This window comes from Brachycentrus maculatus, unplaced genomic scaffold (assembly GCF_059751285.1).
Source record: "Brachycentrus maculatus isolate JH-2025_06_01 unplaced genomic scaffold, ASM5975128v1 h1tg000194l, whole genome shotgun sequence".
Taxonomy (NCBI): domain Eukaryota; kingdom Metazoa; phylum Arthropoda; class Insecta; order Trichoptera; family Brachycentridae; genus Brachycentrus; species Brachycentrus maculatus.
The window spans coordinates 356442-371164 of NW_028280945.1; the positions used below are offsets into that span (position 1 = coordinate 356442).

At 31.8% G+C, this 14723-nt stretch overlaps 1 protein-coding gene across 1 annotated transcript; it reads left to right on the forward strand.

The window, feature by feature from the left end:
- The first annotated feature begins 782 nt into the window (after positions 1 to 782).
- LOC148307703 (immediate early response 3-interacting protein 1) lies at positions 783 to 3724 on the forward strand. Its single transcript, XM_088262954.1, has 3 exons — positions 783 to 931; positions 1029 to 1130; positions 3582 to 3724. Exons 1-3 carry the CDS (start codon positions 844 to 846, stop codon positions 3635 to 3637), a joined length of 246 nt encoding a protein of 81 aa, XP_088119080.1. The 5' UTR covers positions 783 to 843; the 3' UTR covers positions 3638 to 3724.
- The last annotated feature ends 10999 nt before the right edge of the window (positions 3725 to 14723 follow it).

Consider the following 14723-nt stretch of genomic DNA (forward strand, 5'->3'; position numbering starts at 1 on the left):
TTCAATTGAAAGTTATCATTTCAATATGATTGACTAAGCTTGACATTGAATACGTTGAAATATTTCTTCTTCTTCTTCTGGCCCCTAACCGAACTCAATTGGTGCATAGGTTACTGTATCGAATCGACGAGGTGAAATATGTTTGATGAGATGGAGGTTACGTAAGTGAAAAAGCTTTGGGTGAAAGACGTTTGTATTATATGGGATGTGAAACATTTACCAAGTTATTTGAACTGCGCAATTTCATGTGGCATTCAAAGAGTAAAACTAGTGTAATATAAAATCAAAATGACTGATTTTGTAGGTATTATTTATATAAACAAAAATAATGTAGATTATAAATTCCAATGATTAGGGAAAACTTTTTTATACAACTTGAGTGGTATAAAAAAACTTTTTCCTTCATCATTGCAACATGTTATACCACAAAGTAAATGCTGAAACAATAATTAAATAGATTATAAATATATAAAAAAAATCATATGTGGCTCAAAACAGATGTGAAAAACATGTTGAGGTATGCTAAAAATGGTTTTTACTGTATCCTGTACAAAAAAGGGTTTCGTCACACAAGTGTAGTTTTTCTTCTAAAGAGTTCAATTTTAAATATTGCGGTTGTGTTTGATTGCGTATAAAAGGATGATTTTTTAAATGTGCTGTACCATTTGCCATCTTTTGAATACTTATCAAACTAATAGTATATATTTCCCACGACAGATGGCACTAATTAATTTTAAAGAACTTCTAGCAAATAATTTATAGATTTCTTCCTTACCGACAACATTTGTGTATGTGTTCCAGAACTGTCAAATCTGTCAAAAGTCAAACTTAGCTTTAGTGAAAATGTTCACGCTTTGGACTTTATTCGAAGCCTCTATTTTATGCTTAAATGCCATTTGTATCTTAAATGAACAAAGATTCCTTTCGAAAGGTAAATTTTAATAATTTGTTATTTATTCCGGTGTTAAATTAGTCCTTTTTTATTACCCTTAACCTTACTAATGAAAATATTATTTTTTGATTTGCAGTTGGCTGGGGGAGTTCTGGACAGCCTCAGGGTTATGGAGAAGCCCCTTCCTTAAAACATCAAACCCTTAATTTAATTCAATCAATCAGAACTGTTACTAGAAGTAAGTATCTTTAAAATTATATGAATAACTCTCAAACTCTCAAATTTGTGAAAAGGACCCCCTTTTATTTAGTCAACCTTTATTCTGCCAAGTAGCCATCTTAAGATCAAGGTTTTAAACCAGAGAAAATATGAAAATTCAATTTAATAGACAGTTTGTTTTGTTGTAAATATTACACAGATCAGTCGCTTAAATCTTCAACACCATAGAAAGTCTGCCCTGTGGTTTTATCATAAAAGTTTGTGTTATCTTATTGCTTGTGTAACAAGTAACATAAATTATATATTACATCCCATCTTATCACATACACAGTAGTACTCAAGTAATTGGACGATACGTTTTATAAAAAGTCTAGTACAGCAAACCTTATCATTTTGATTTTTCTCTCAGTGGTAGTCATTAGCTGATTTGAGTGATTTCTTTATGCATTGTGTAACATTTACCCAACGCATAAAGAGATCGATTATTTAAATTCATTTGGACATGTGGATCTATTGAACAATGTTAGGGATATCCTGGAGAGACCACATCTCCAACGACGAGGTACTATGATTGATCGAGGAAAAAAAGCACCTACTCACGACTATCTTCAAAAGACGCGCTGAATGGATCGGCCACGTGCTAAGACAAGAGGGTTTCCTGCACCAAATAATAGAGGGGACGATCGAGGGAATAAACGCCAGAGGACGCCCACGCCGCGAATACCTAAGCGACTTATATGAAGACATGGGCTGCTCGACATATGAGGAGCTGAAGAGGACTTCCAAAAATAGGCGAGAATGGCGAAAGAGATGTCATCCGTTGCTACAGACCAATCCGCAGGATTGAGACCGGAGAGAAAGAGAACATTTACCATTCTACCCATGATTTTCATTCATTCATTCAAACCCTTATCCGCACCCCAATGGTGCATAGGGCACTGCATCATATAAACGCAGTGTTATCTTGATCGATAACACATGAAGGAAAGGTGATCAGCCCTCCACTTCAGATACCAGTCCAGGATAATATGGAATAAAATTAGAGTGGAAAAATCACCTATATTTATTTGACCCCCCTGGGAATCGAACCCGGGTCCTCCAGAACGGTAGCCGAGCGTACTGACCATTACACTACGAAGGCGGACTAAACTGATACCCATGATTTACTACTATCAAAATTTAAAGATTTTCCAAACGCAAACTTTATTTGAAACGTCACCCCTGAACACATAAGGACTACTGTATTTGTGGCTAGATGGGATGTAATGTATAATTGATATCACTGATGAATAGCTCCTAAATGGGTGGAGTGAAGTCCAGCATTTGCGAACAAAGATTGGACATACTGAAAATATTGTACCCATATATATTTACTGTCGTAAAAGAATCAGTACTTTTCTACAAAATATGTACTGTAGAACTGGGCTACTTGAACTTTGATGTGTTACTTGAGCCCAGTAGAAAAAAATATTTAAATCTGTATTTGGTCTACAATAATGAACGTATCGACATGATTCATTGTTTCCCTGACAGGTGACACTTATTGTCACGATACTTCTTTGTTTCTTTGTACTGGGCTCAAGTAACACATCAAAGTTCAAATAGCCCCGTTCTATAGTATTTAAGATATTAACACATTGTCATCAGGTAGTTTTTTCATCAACCCCGACTCTAATTAGTATACTAATTAGGGTCGTATACTAATCACAAGTAACCGCAAACTCAATTCCAATTTGTACAATGTTTTTTGGTTACAATGTCTCGCGCTCTACCAAAAGTAAGCAAATATAATACTTATAATCGTCTCCCGCCCTCTTACAGTATGTAAAATACGATTTTAAGGGTTTCTCGCAAATAATGTGTTAAATTAAAAAGCTTGATTTTATGCCGAGCAGTGTAGAGGTTGTAATTGATTTGATATGTGGGTATGGGGTTAGTTGTCTATTTACCATTAATACTCGAGTGTCGCCATAGAGGAGGCATGCTTGGATTGCCGTATAATCAAAATAAATCCTTATTTCTCAATATATTTAAAATAATATTTTTTTTAAACTTTTTAATTGAATTGAACCAGATCATAGTAGTACAATTAAATATCAATAAGTTACAAAATTTTATCGGTTTGGTGGTATGCATTACCAAAGAACTTTTCAGTACAAGGGTACTCGCTATCTCATTCAAGGCATGAGTTTAAACAATTCAATGGTTTTATGATAGCAATAAAATTACTTAGGTATATGATTTTACCTCTATGATTTTACTTGTGAATTGACATGGGATATGAGTTTACTTATGTACTTGGTATAAACTATTTTACCTAACTATTTTAAACTTAACTATCACTACACTTAGTTCATATAAAAATGTAAATTATTGGAAGAACTTTTCTAAATCGATGGCTAATACAAAAGTTCAACTGTATATTTTTTATGATTTAATTTTTAATTTGCATATTTTCTTTTTGTTTCAGTTCCTCTGCTCTTTTTGAACATCGTGACAATAATATTTAAATTAATTCTTGGCTGAGAAGAAAAATTTATATATTTAAATATTTCCTGTATTAAATTTAAAACATGCATATATTTTTTATAATAAATCTCATCCCTTTGTAAATTATTGTTTCTTTTTAACCACTTAACAGTCGAATTTTGGCGAGAAAATTGGTCGGTGCAGGAAATCATCACCAAAAACTAGAACCCGGACACCGATTGGGTTAGTCAATAAAAACAAATACATTAATATATTTGGCTCGGGCAAATCAATACCACCAAGTTGGAATACGATTTGCCCGAGCAGCACTCGGACTCATCAATGCAACACAAACTCCTTGCCCGAGTCACGCTCGGGATAAACTGGCAACTGGTTAATGAGATCTTAAGTAACTTAAGCTTGTAGTATCACGAGCTTAAGTACTCTCTTATGGTAGAGAAAGTCCAAAAGAAGTTTCTAAGGTATCTCTACATGAGAGAGTGCGGCCATTATCCTTGGCTCTACCCGACCGAGTTTCTCTAGGGTATGCTCGGCTACAATAGTTTAGAGACTAGAAGGAATGTGTATTTGATTACGCATTTTTATCGATTGTTGCGCGGTATGATCGATAATCCTGAAATTATCCAGAACATTGGTCTGTATGTTCCCGATAGTTACCTAAGACAGCGTCGGCATAGATTGTTTCACATTCCTATACACAGGACCAACCTGCCGATGGTTATGCCTGTAGGAAGAGCAACTGCTATGTTGAACAATATCTCATTGGATATTGATCTGTTCCATGTGTCTGAAGAATTCTTCTACACCTTTAGCAATAGTTCTTGCATATTTTATTATGTTACTTTTTTTAATATCCACTCTACAAAGCATCATTGCAAAAAAAGACTTAATTTCTATTTAACGTCTACAAGCCCATTCACTTCAAATACAATGCTATAACACCTAAGCATGTGTTTTTTTGGTGAACTTTGATGGAAACGACTGTAACAAGGCAAGGTGATCAGTTGTGTGCTTTAGTTACCAATCCAGGGTGTGAAGTTTTATAATGTGATGACAAAAATAATCAAAATTACCTTTAAACTGATAAAAGTAAAAAGTTTTATATTATCCACTGACACTTCGTGATGGAATTGCATTTTTAATTTATTATTAGATTAAAACCAATATTTTTAGCTTTTCCACTTTTTTATTTGACCAGCGACCGGGTTTCGTCGTTACCGACATCATCAGACTGGACCAGTCTGATGATGTCGGTAACGACGAAACCCGGTCGCTGGTCAAATAAAAAAGTGGAAAAGCTAAAAATATTGGTTTTAATCTAATAATAAATTAAAAGTAAAAAGATTTTTTTGTTGTTGTAAAAGTACACTTTCAAATGACGTTAAATGCACAATAGAAGAGTGAACACATTGATATGAAAACATGATAATAACGCATATCAAACAAAGATGTTATAATTAGTATGTCTTTCCACAGATGTCTTATAAAATTATTAACGTAGTTGTCTCTTGGGTTTCTGAACTATCGACTCTTGACGACTCTGAATGTATAGCCCCATATTTATTAAAATAAGTCATTTAGAAATACTAATTTGATTATATTACAAAAATCTAACCCTAAAGGTGGAAACTGATCAGAGCATTTTGTCGTAACGTAACATTCGCGGTGAGCATCTGAACATCGTATGAAGTACTCGGAACAAGCTTGGCTTACTGTACTATACGATTGCTCGCATCGTAACGTGTTACGTTACGACGAAATGACTCCGGTCAGTACCCACCATAAAGAGCACAACTTTCTCATGAATAACTTACTATTGTAGAGGTTAATTTATAAACACAATACCAATGGGAATGCGGAGTCTGAGTGTATGTTAATGCAAGGAACATGAATTCCTTGTGATTCGATTTTTTTTTTCGATTTATGAATATAAGAATAACTTTTTTTACCAAATAGTATTCATTCGCTTGCTACCTATGTATAGATAAACATATATGTTTATTCATGTTTTGCTGAACGATTATTTTTTTTAATTACAAATGTCCAAGTATCTCTGATATGTAGCTACAGCTTATGCAATGCCGCTTATCCTGGCCCTAGACTTCATACATTTTATAGCCTATTCCTACTAGTGAGTGGGTTTAATCTTTATGTTTTAAAGTAACTATATTTTCATATAATTCATGTGGGAAAATTCTAGCCAAAAACACTTTCTATCTTTACAAAGGCATAAGTTTAAACAATGTATCGATAATTCACATTAGCAATGAAGTTACCTAGGTACATGATTTTAGTTAAATGATTTTATTTGTTTGTTTACACAGGATATGAGTTTACTTGTGTACTATGTAGGTACTAGGTATCTTACCTAGCGGGATATTAATTATAAATATGTCACTTATAATGTAAGTATAACCATACGTCCCGTTTTGAACGGGACCGTCCCTTTTTTATATGGCCTGAACAACATAATTTGTTCATATTTACAGTATTTATTCCTCTTATTTTCTTTATCAACATTCCTTTTCTTTTTATTAATACATAAAAACTATGAAAAACACGCATTTTCATAAATATACACACTATTACGTAAAAATTGGTATGTGACCCATTTTCAGGACCAAAAAAAATGGTCACGTTAAGCATAACTGACTTCAAGGAAATTGAAATATTTGCAAAATTCATGTAAAATATGTTGTATTTTTTTCTTTCAATGTTTAGTTTGGAACTTTTTTGATTTTTATGTATTAAAAAACTGCCAACCAATTTTTTTAAATACAGTCAGGAACATTTTAAGCAATTCTTTATTATTGTTATTATTTAAATCTCAAAAATGCCCCGGCAGGAAACATTTTTCCCTATTTTAAAGAACACATTTGGTTTTTGCTAATAAGTACAAAAAATATTTATTTTAACATCCGAGATCCTCATTAAAGGGAACTGCTGTATCAAAATCATGTGTGCTGGTTATGTAAAACAATCATGATAGATGGCGCTAATATGTAAAATTCAAGAAATCATTTGGGATTACACAAAATAGCTTACAAATAAATAATGAGAGAAAACTTACATCTTGGCTCCCTGATTCTTTCGCTTTCTATTGATGCAGCGGTAACTTGACTGCAAATTTCTTGAAAAATTACTGATGGTCCTTCCAATTTCGTTGGTGTTTGTCGAGTCTATAAGAATTAAATGTAATAATTAAATAAAAAGAAACTTAACAAATTTCAAGAGTTTCAATGAAATAATAATAATAAAACCCTTATCCGCACCCCAATGATGCATAGGGCACTGCGTTATATAAACGCAGTGTTATCTTGATCGTTTACACATGAAGGAAAGGCGGTCAGCCCTCCGCTTCAGGTAACAATCCAGGGTAATAATATTGAATAAATGTTACAGTGAAAAAATCACTTATATTTATTTTACCCCCCTTAGGAATCGAACCCGGGACCTCCAGAACGGTAGCCGAGCGTGCTGACCATTACACTGCGGAGGCGGACAGGAAAAAAATAATAGAAAATTAATTAATAGAAAAAAATTAATAGAAAATATATATAAAATATCCATTTTGAATATGTTGTATGTTAAATACGATATTTTGCAGATGTTTTTCACGGATTCAGTATTTCAGGCGAAATTATGAAATCTATCACCGCATAAGTCCTTAATATCAGGCTGGTTTTTTTTTCACTGATATATTTAAGGTACATTGAATTTATGTCGTTATGATGATTAAATTTAATTGATTCCACGCATCGCATGGAACGCACGTGGCTAAATGCTATTATGTTTATTTACCTTTAGATATTGTGTCACATGTCACATGCTAAGCGTCTGACTTACTTTCCTTCATTAATATTGCACAAATGTTCATTGATCAGGTGACAAAGTGTGATTAGAATGATGCTAGTGAAGTTGTGAAAATTGTTTACTACGATAGGTTGTAAGGATAGCCAATGTAATTTTATTGATATCTATTCGGAATTCTACGCACAGCCAACCATAGCAAAACATTTTTTGGCAACCGACAACGTTTATATCTTAAACAGTGAAGGATTATGTTTTTATTAATTCCATTTTTAAACAATATCTTATTTATTGTTTCGGCATTTACTTTGTTGTAAAACATGATGATATTATTTAAGAAAACACTTATTTTTTTACCACTCGAGTTTATTTACGACGACTATTTTCAGAAGCTAAGGTTCCATCTTCAGGTCTAAATGTTAACTGTTACAATGATTAAAGAAAACACTTTGTTTTTTACCACTTGAGTTTTATTATAGACTACATGTTTCAGAAGTTAAACTTCCATCATTCAGGTCTGTATAATAACTAAAATATAAAATATAAAATTGTTCTAAAAATAAGGAAAGGGGAAAGTAAGGGGAAGGGGTTAGTCAAGGGACGGAGTTTGAAAACAAAGGAAAAATGGAAAGCAATGGTGAAGAATTTTGAAACAATATATTATTTAATAAATTATTATTAGAATTGAGGTTTTTTTGGATTTCTAAATTTTCAAGATAATTCATAATTTGGCCTTTATATGGAACAAGGTGTAATAATTTTAATTTATGAGAGTGAAATGACATACATTACATTTACTGTTACATTTACATTTAGACCTGAAGATGGAAGCTTAGCTTCTGAAACTAGTCGTCGTAAATAAACTCAAGTGGTAAAAAACAAGTGTTTTCTTTAATAATAAAATGATTTCTGTTTAGACATTCATTTTTACTTTGTTGAAAGTAATTGTATGTAAGTAAAGCACGGAGTTAGAAAAATAAGGTTTAAAGTAGACTGAATGCAGTAAAAATGCGATCACTTGGACGAATGAGCGAAAAAAAGATTTATCATAGATGTTCGAACGGTGAAATGAGGAAATATTGCAAGGCATTATTATAAGCATTATCGATTAAATTAATAAAAATTTGTCGAAAAATAAAATAGGGCAATTAACGAACAAGGTAGTAAGGTAACCTTGATTGTATTTAAACAAAATCGGGTTACAAATACATTCCAACCTCAATTCGTCAAATTTTTATAATTATCCAAATTAAATTAAATAAAAGCCCACAACCGACCCTGCTTAGTTTATTATGAAAACAGCTCTTTGACCTGCAAGTTGATTTATATTCCGTCTTATTTTATATTACTAGAAATGTGAGTGCTGGGTTTGAATGCTGATTCACTAAAGGAAATACTATCAGTAAACTATTCTCTATGATATCCGGAGTTCTATGAAGGAGAAAGTCAGAAAGTGTGCCCAACTGGAGCCATATTCTATTATAAGTTCTGAGTGTAAATACAAATCGAATTAACCCTTTTGAATTGTCTTTTCGGCAACCCTTGAGTCGAAAGATCCCAAAAAACATTAAAAAAGTATATAATTTAGAATTAGCTTCACATACGGTGTTTGAAAATGATGCGGAATGCATCGAAACACGTGTCACAATAGATTTTAAGAAATATTGGTATTTACTAAGTAAAACATTAATTAAAAATTAAATTTTTCTGGGAATTCTGTGTATATACAGGACTGGGTATGACCTGTCTAGTTATAAGTGCTAATATAAAATTATTATAAGGCTATTTTCGTTAGTTCTAATTGTGACCACATAAAAGTGGTATCTCTTTTTAAATTTAGGTATTACTTGGTGAATGCCTATATTTCTTAAACTCTATTCTGAATTGTGTCACGTGTTTCGATTGCAAACACCGTGAAAATGATGCGGAATGCGTCAAAACACGTGTCATAATAGATTTAAAGAAATAGTGGTATTAACCAAGTAAAACTTAAATAAAAAATGGATAGATATTACCTTAAAGTGACGGCCTTATCAATTAATGAAAAATGTTATCTTTATTGAAAAAACATACATGTTGGTCAGTTCGAGACAAACCACAATATTATTTTAATTATCTTTTAAGAGAAAAATTCATGATTTATACAAATATTTCAATTTCATACTATTTCTGTGAGCCTCAGCGGCTCATTGTTGGAAATAGGTATCAAATTGTGGTAGAGTGGGTTCGAACCGAGAAACTATGACTTAAGAGTCCGCGACGCTAACCACGGGGCCATAACCCGACACATATCATTTAGAATTTTATGAATCATTGTTACTAATACACATGTAACTTTATAAAACATCTGTAAGTTTAACATTCAAAGAAAAACCAGTTCTACCCTCGCCTACTAAGGTAAGTATATATCTACTTGTACCGACGCACAATTTTTCAGAAATGCACCCTCCTTAACAGATGGAAGACAGAGAAAGTCACGATCAGAAAGAGAAGGGTGTCCAGTACACGTGTACAGTTATATTTGAGGGTAGCTCAGATCGATAAAAGGTACTTTTCAACAGTTGTGCATGCGTAGCTATGCACCGCAACTACTTACCTAATTTAACCCTGCGTCACCAAAGTATCAATTTCTCAACTAGGGCTTAATTTATCTCGAATATGTAAAACGAAATTTTGTATAAGTATGCCAAAAATTATTTTATAATCTTCAACCTAATGTTTACTGTTAGCTATAAAAAATGTTATTAGTAACGAACTACTAATTGTATTGTACAATTACATTTTTTCAATTTTTTCGGGGGTGTGGCTGAGAAAAGAAATTTTGCTCAGTGAAGGTTTTGGAATTGATAAGTGACGCTTAGCAATGAAATGGTTGATTTCGTCAGTATATTCTGCAATATTCGCTTAACCCTAAAATATGTACATAAAAAAATGGCGATTGCTTTGAAACGAAGAAAAAATGGTTTGAATCTCAATTTCAAGCCCTACTTAAAACAAATAAACATTTTTAAATAAATGCTTTGAATTATGTACATATATAAAATAAACAAAAAACTTTACAAACATCTATACAAATGACGAAATTCTACCTTTAAACAAGGTTGATCTTAAAATGTACCTAGGCCGTAAATTAATGTACAAGTAGTTACAAAGTATCAAGAAACAAGACGAAAGTAAAAAAAAAATATCAGATACGAATGCCGAAAATTTACCTTTGGACAAGATTGATCATGAAATGAACTCAGGTCGAAAAATTAATGCACAAGTAGTGACAAAGTATATAGAAATAATAAAATAATGATAAATCTTGACAAAAAAAATTGTAAAATTAGCGTTTTTTTTGGTAAAACAAAAAAACTCAATCAATAAACTTTGCTTTGAAGAAAATAAATAAAACAACACCAAAAAACCATAAATATCGATACGAATGCCAAATTCTACCTTTAAACAAGGCTAAACATAAAATATACCCAGCTCGAAAAATTATTGTACAAGCGCAAGTAGTTATTAAGTACATAGAAATAAAGAAATATTGATAAATCTTGCTATGGTAAATAAAAACTCCTCTAAACATTTCGAAGATCCATTCCAAAGTCCCTAAAGACTACAATGTTCAACAATGCAGTCTACTCGCTCTAACATATGCCGCAAAGACAACAATTGTCGAAACATTCATGCCATTAGCTACAAGTCGCACAGATATTTAACGTTTGGAGTAGCATTGATAGAGAGAAAAAGAAATTATTGGATCCGCAACCAAACTAAAGTATCTCGCTGGTGAAGTGGAATTGGGTAGACAGACGGACAAAACATAGTCAGAATGGAGACTAAGAAAAACTAGGACAAAGTACTCCACCAACAGAAAACTGGGGAAGTTCTGATGAAACAATCTGCCATGCTTAGTATCGAAAGTGTTACGTCGGTACACAAAACTACTTTTCTCTTCACGCCGATATCAACGATAAATACAAATAAAGGAATTGTAGTTAGTATTAGATGAAGATTATCGCTTTATCTGTTATCAGATAGACTTGAGATTTTTCTATTGGCTTACTCACAGATTGGTCCTAGCAACAACACACATGGAACTGTTCACCGTAAGAACCTGCACGATTTTGTCTCTTTGTAAATACTAAATTGGCAATACATTATGTTTCTTTGTGTATGTACTACAATAAATTCATAATAACATGTTTATCATGGTTTAAAAAACATATAATTAACGTATAAGTAGTAACAAATAGCTACTGTTAAATTAAGTAATTAATATTGGCTATTTTGCACTTATATATGAAACTCAACCAAGGTTTTTGAAAACCTGTGTTGAGTTTCATCCTATATAGACATGAAAATATTAAATTGATGAAAAAATTGCAAATATATATTTTTTAAATCAAAAATATTATCGCAGACAAACTGAAGTGTTCAAATATTTTCACGATCTCTGTACTACGCGCTATTAATCTTGCTACTAGTTTACTCGTTAAAAATTACAATTTCAAAATTCAAAGATTGGTTGCGAGTAAAAAAGGATTGATTTTGTTTTTTTTTACTTATGTCAAAATTGTATCCTGCCTTATCAAAAGCAAACTGAAAATCATCGTACTGATGAGAATCCGGAAACGTGCTAAAAATAACGACATACAAACCTAACTTGATCAAACTTTCAAAAGAGATGCAAGAAAAATATTCGCTGTAAGTTGTGTTCTTATGGATCTTACTTTCAAAACATTTTTATCAATGAATAAAATACAGTTTTATTAAATTTACCCGTAATATAATAAAGCTCTAAAATTATAATTAAGGTGTAACAGAATTGCATATAATTAAGGTGAACAGATTTGGCTGACAAGAAAAAAAATATCGTTGTAATGTGCATATTTGGCTCTTCGGCTAATAAGTTTGCCGACTATGCTGGGAAATAACTAATAACATACTAATATTATCGGACATTAAAAGTTCCGTGAACGAGATAACATCCAAAATGCATTTCAGAAGAAAAAACTGAGACAATTATGTATCCTAGCTAATCGGTAATTTAAAAAAAACTTTAATAAAACAAGCTCTATTCTATTTTTTTACATCATCGATTTTAAGAATCGATTAAATATGTAGACTTGAATTCTGCTTACATCGATGTCCATATATATTTTTTATAAACCTTTACTTTTATTATTTATTGCGTTTTTTTGTGCATAAGTTTTTGCTTGAATATATGTCAAGGCGATTGTATTAAATAGGGTGATATTGTATGAAAATAATTTAAAATGAATTTAGGAGGAGAAGAACTGACAGTAAAAAATGTTAGAAAGCATATTTTATAAAATTTAAAAATACGTAGGAATAGAAGAAAAGTGCGCGATTTTTATATGTATATCAGCGTCTTTACTTAGTTTATTTTTATGTATTTATTGTTATTTTATCACATACGTAATTACATATTACAATAATGTGCCCTCATTGACTTTTCCTGTGCTGGCGGCACATTTTACAATATTTATAATTTTTAAAAAAATAATTAAAATCGTTTGACCTGCAATCAAATACAACATGGCCGAATGATGCGATCTATTTCAGATCTCCCCACCTCCATTATCCATTTATAAATAACCCTAATATATTTAGTTTCTATTTCTAATGACTCAATGGAAAATGGATGCAGGTTTTACAATTTTATTGCCTTACTCCTGCGATTTGAATTGCAATATTTTCGATAATAAATTATGCATTTTATTTTTGGTATTTAAGTTCTCCATTCTCTAACGAACTCTGCATTTTCTTCGTTTATGGCTATTTAAATTTATACTTAATATTTTTATGTTAATGCAGCAAAGAGCTATCATTTCGTGTATCAGTTCAATGGAAATGAAATTAAAATACATACGTTTCGATATAAAAATATTACATAATAAAATCTGTCAGTTCACATTAGTCACTTACTTTAATCTTACCTCTGCTTTACTCCAATTATCCCTTTATGTGAAATAAACGCCTTTTATTCACTTTTTTTCATAATCTTTATTTGTTCTTAATGGTGCGTAGGGCATTGTCACGGTTCCAATGCGATCGTTATTATATAAAAGCAAGGAGACCTGTTCTGCTCCCTTTTTCATGGACTATGGTATTGGATCATATTTCATGGGATGGTGAAATAATCTAAAAAAAATGGTTTTACACATGTTTAAATGTTGTTTTTCTACTAAATATCGCATTCCAAAGTAGGTATCTAACACAAGAAAGCTTTCAGTTATGAATCAGACGATTTTCCGTTTAGAATCCTGTTAGAAGTTCCTTTGTATATGTACAGACAACAAACATATTAAAATAGATATATTGACTCACAATCCTATAATACTTCGATGTTGGGTATAATTGTGGCTCAGATGGTAAATATATTCTGCAGACCCTCGCTCGTCCCCCACTCAGACTCGATTTGATTCACATTTCTAGACAATGTGTAAAAGGGAAACAAAACATCACTTGATGTTTCAATTTTAAGTAAGTGAAATATTTCAAAACCAAATTTTAATGACATTACTTTTCAGCACAGACAAACAGCACACAGTGTTGTATTTTTTTTGCTTTATCTATGTAAGTATCAAATAATAAAAAAAAGTTTGCACATAGCAATATTATTGTTGCAATTTTGGACGCATTGAATTGAAGTCATAGAGACAAAAACCATAAACGTCAAAAACTCCAGTTTTCCAGGATACAGATAAAAAGTAAATACATTGATTAAAACATAGATATATTATTTTTTTGACATCTCATCAAAGATGAAGAAGAATATGGAAGTCTGGGCATTTACGGGGCTTACCACCGTCATGGGCTGGTTTAAGTGATCACTTTACACACGTGTAACATTCACCAATTCTATTCATTATTGACAATCACACTACTCAAATTCTTGGATGTTCTATATATATGAACCTATTTAGAAACCTTGTTCTTGAATCACTAGAACTTCACTAGAGACATCTATCTGTGAGATGTAAAGAAGCTTTTTATTAAGCAGAAACTTTTATATTAGTATGTGAGGTCAGAATCCTGGATTATTTGAACAAGTATTTGGACACACTCAAAATGTTGTAAAACATAGGTATTTAAATGTTACGGCAAAGTTTATATGTATTTAATATCACAGCTTTGAAAGACATACGATTTTATTTAAATATGTTACTTTCTACATAAACATGGAATATATTTAAAATAGGTACGGAAATTAAAAATTGTCGGGTTGTGGTCCCGTGGTCAACGTCTCGGACTATTTAAGTCAGAGTTTCTCGGTTCCTATTTCTAATAATGAGCC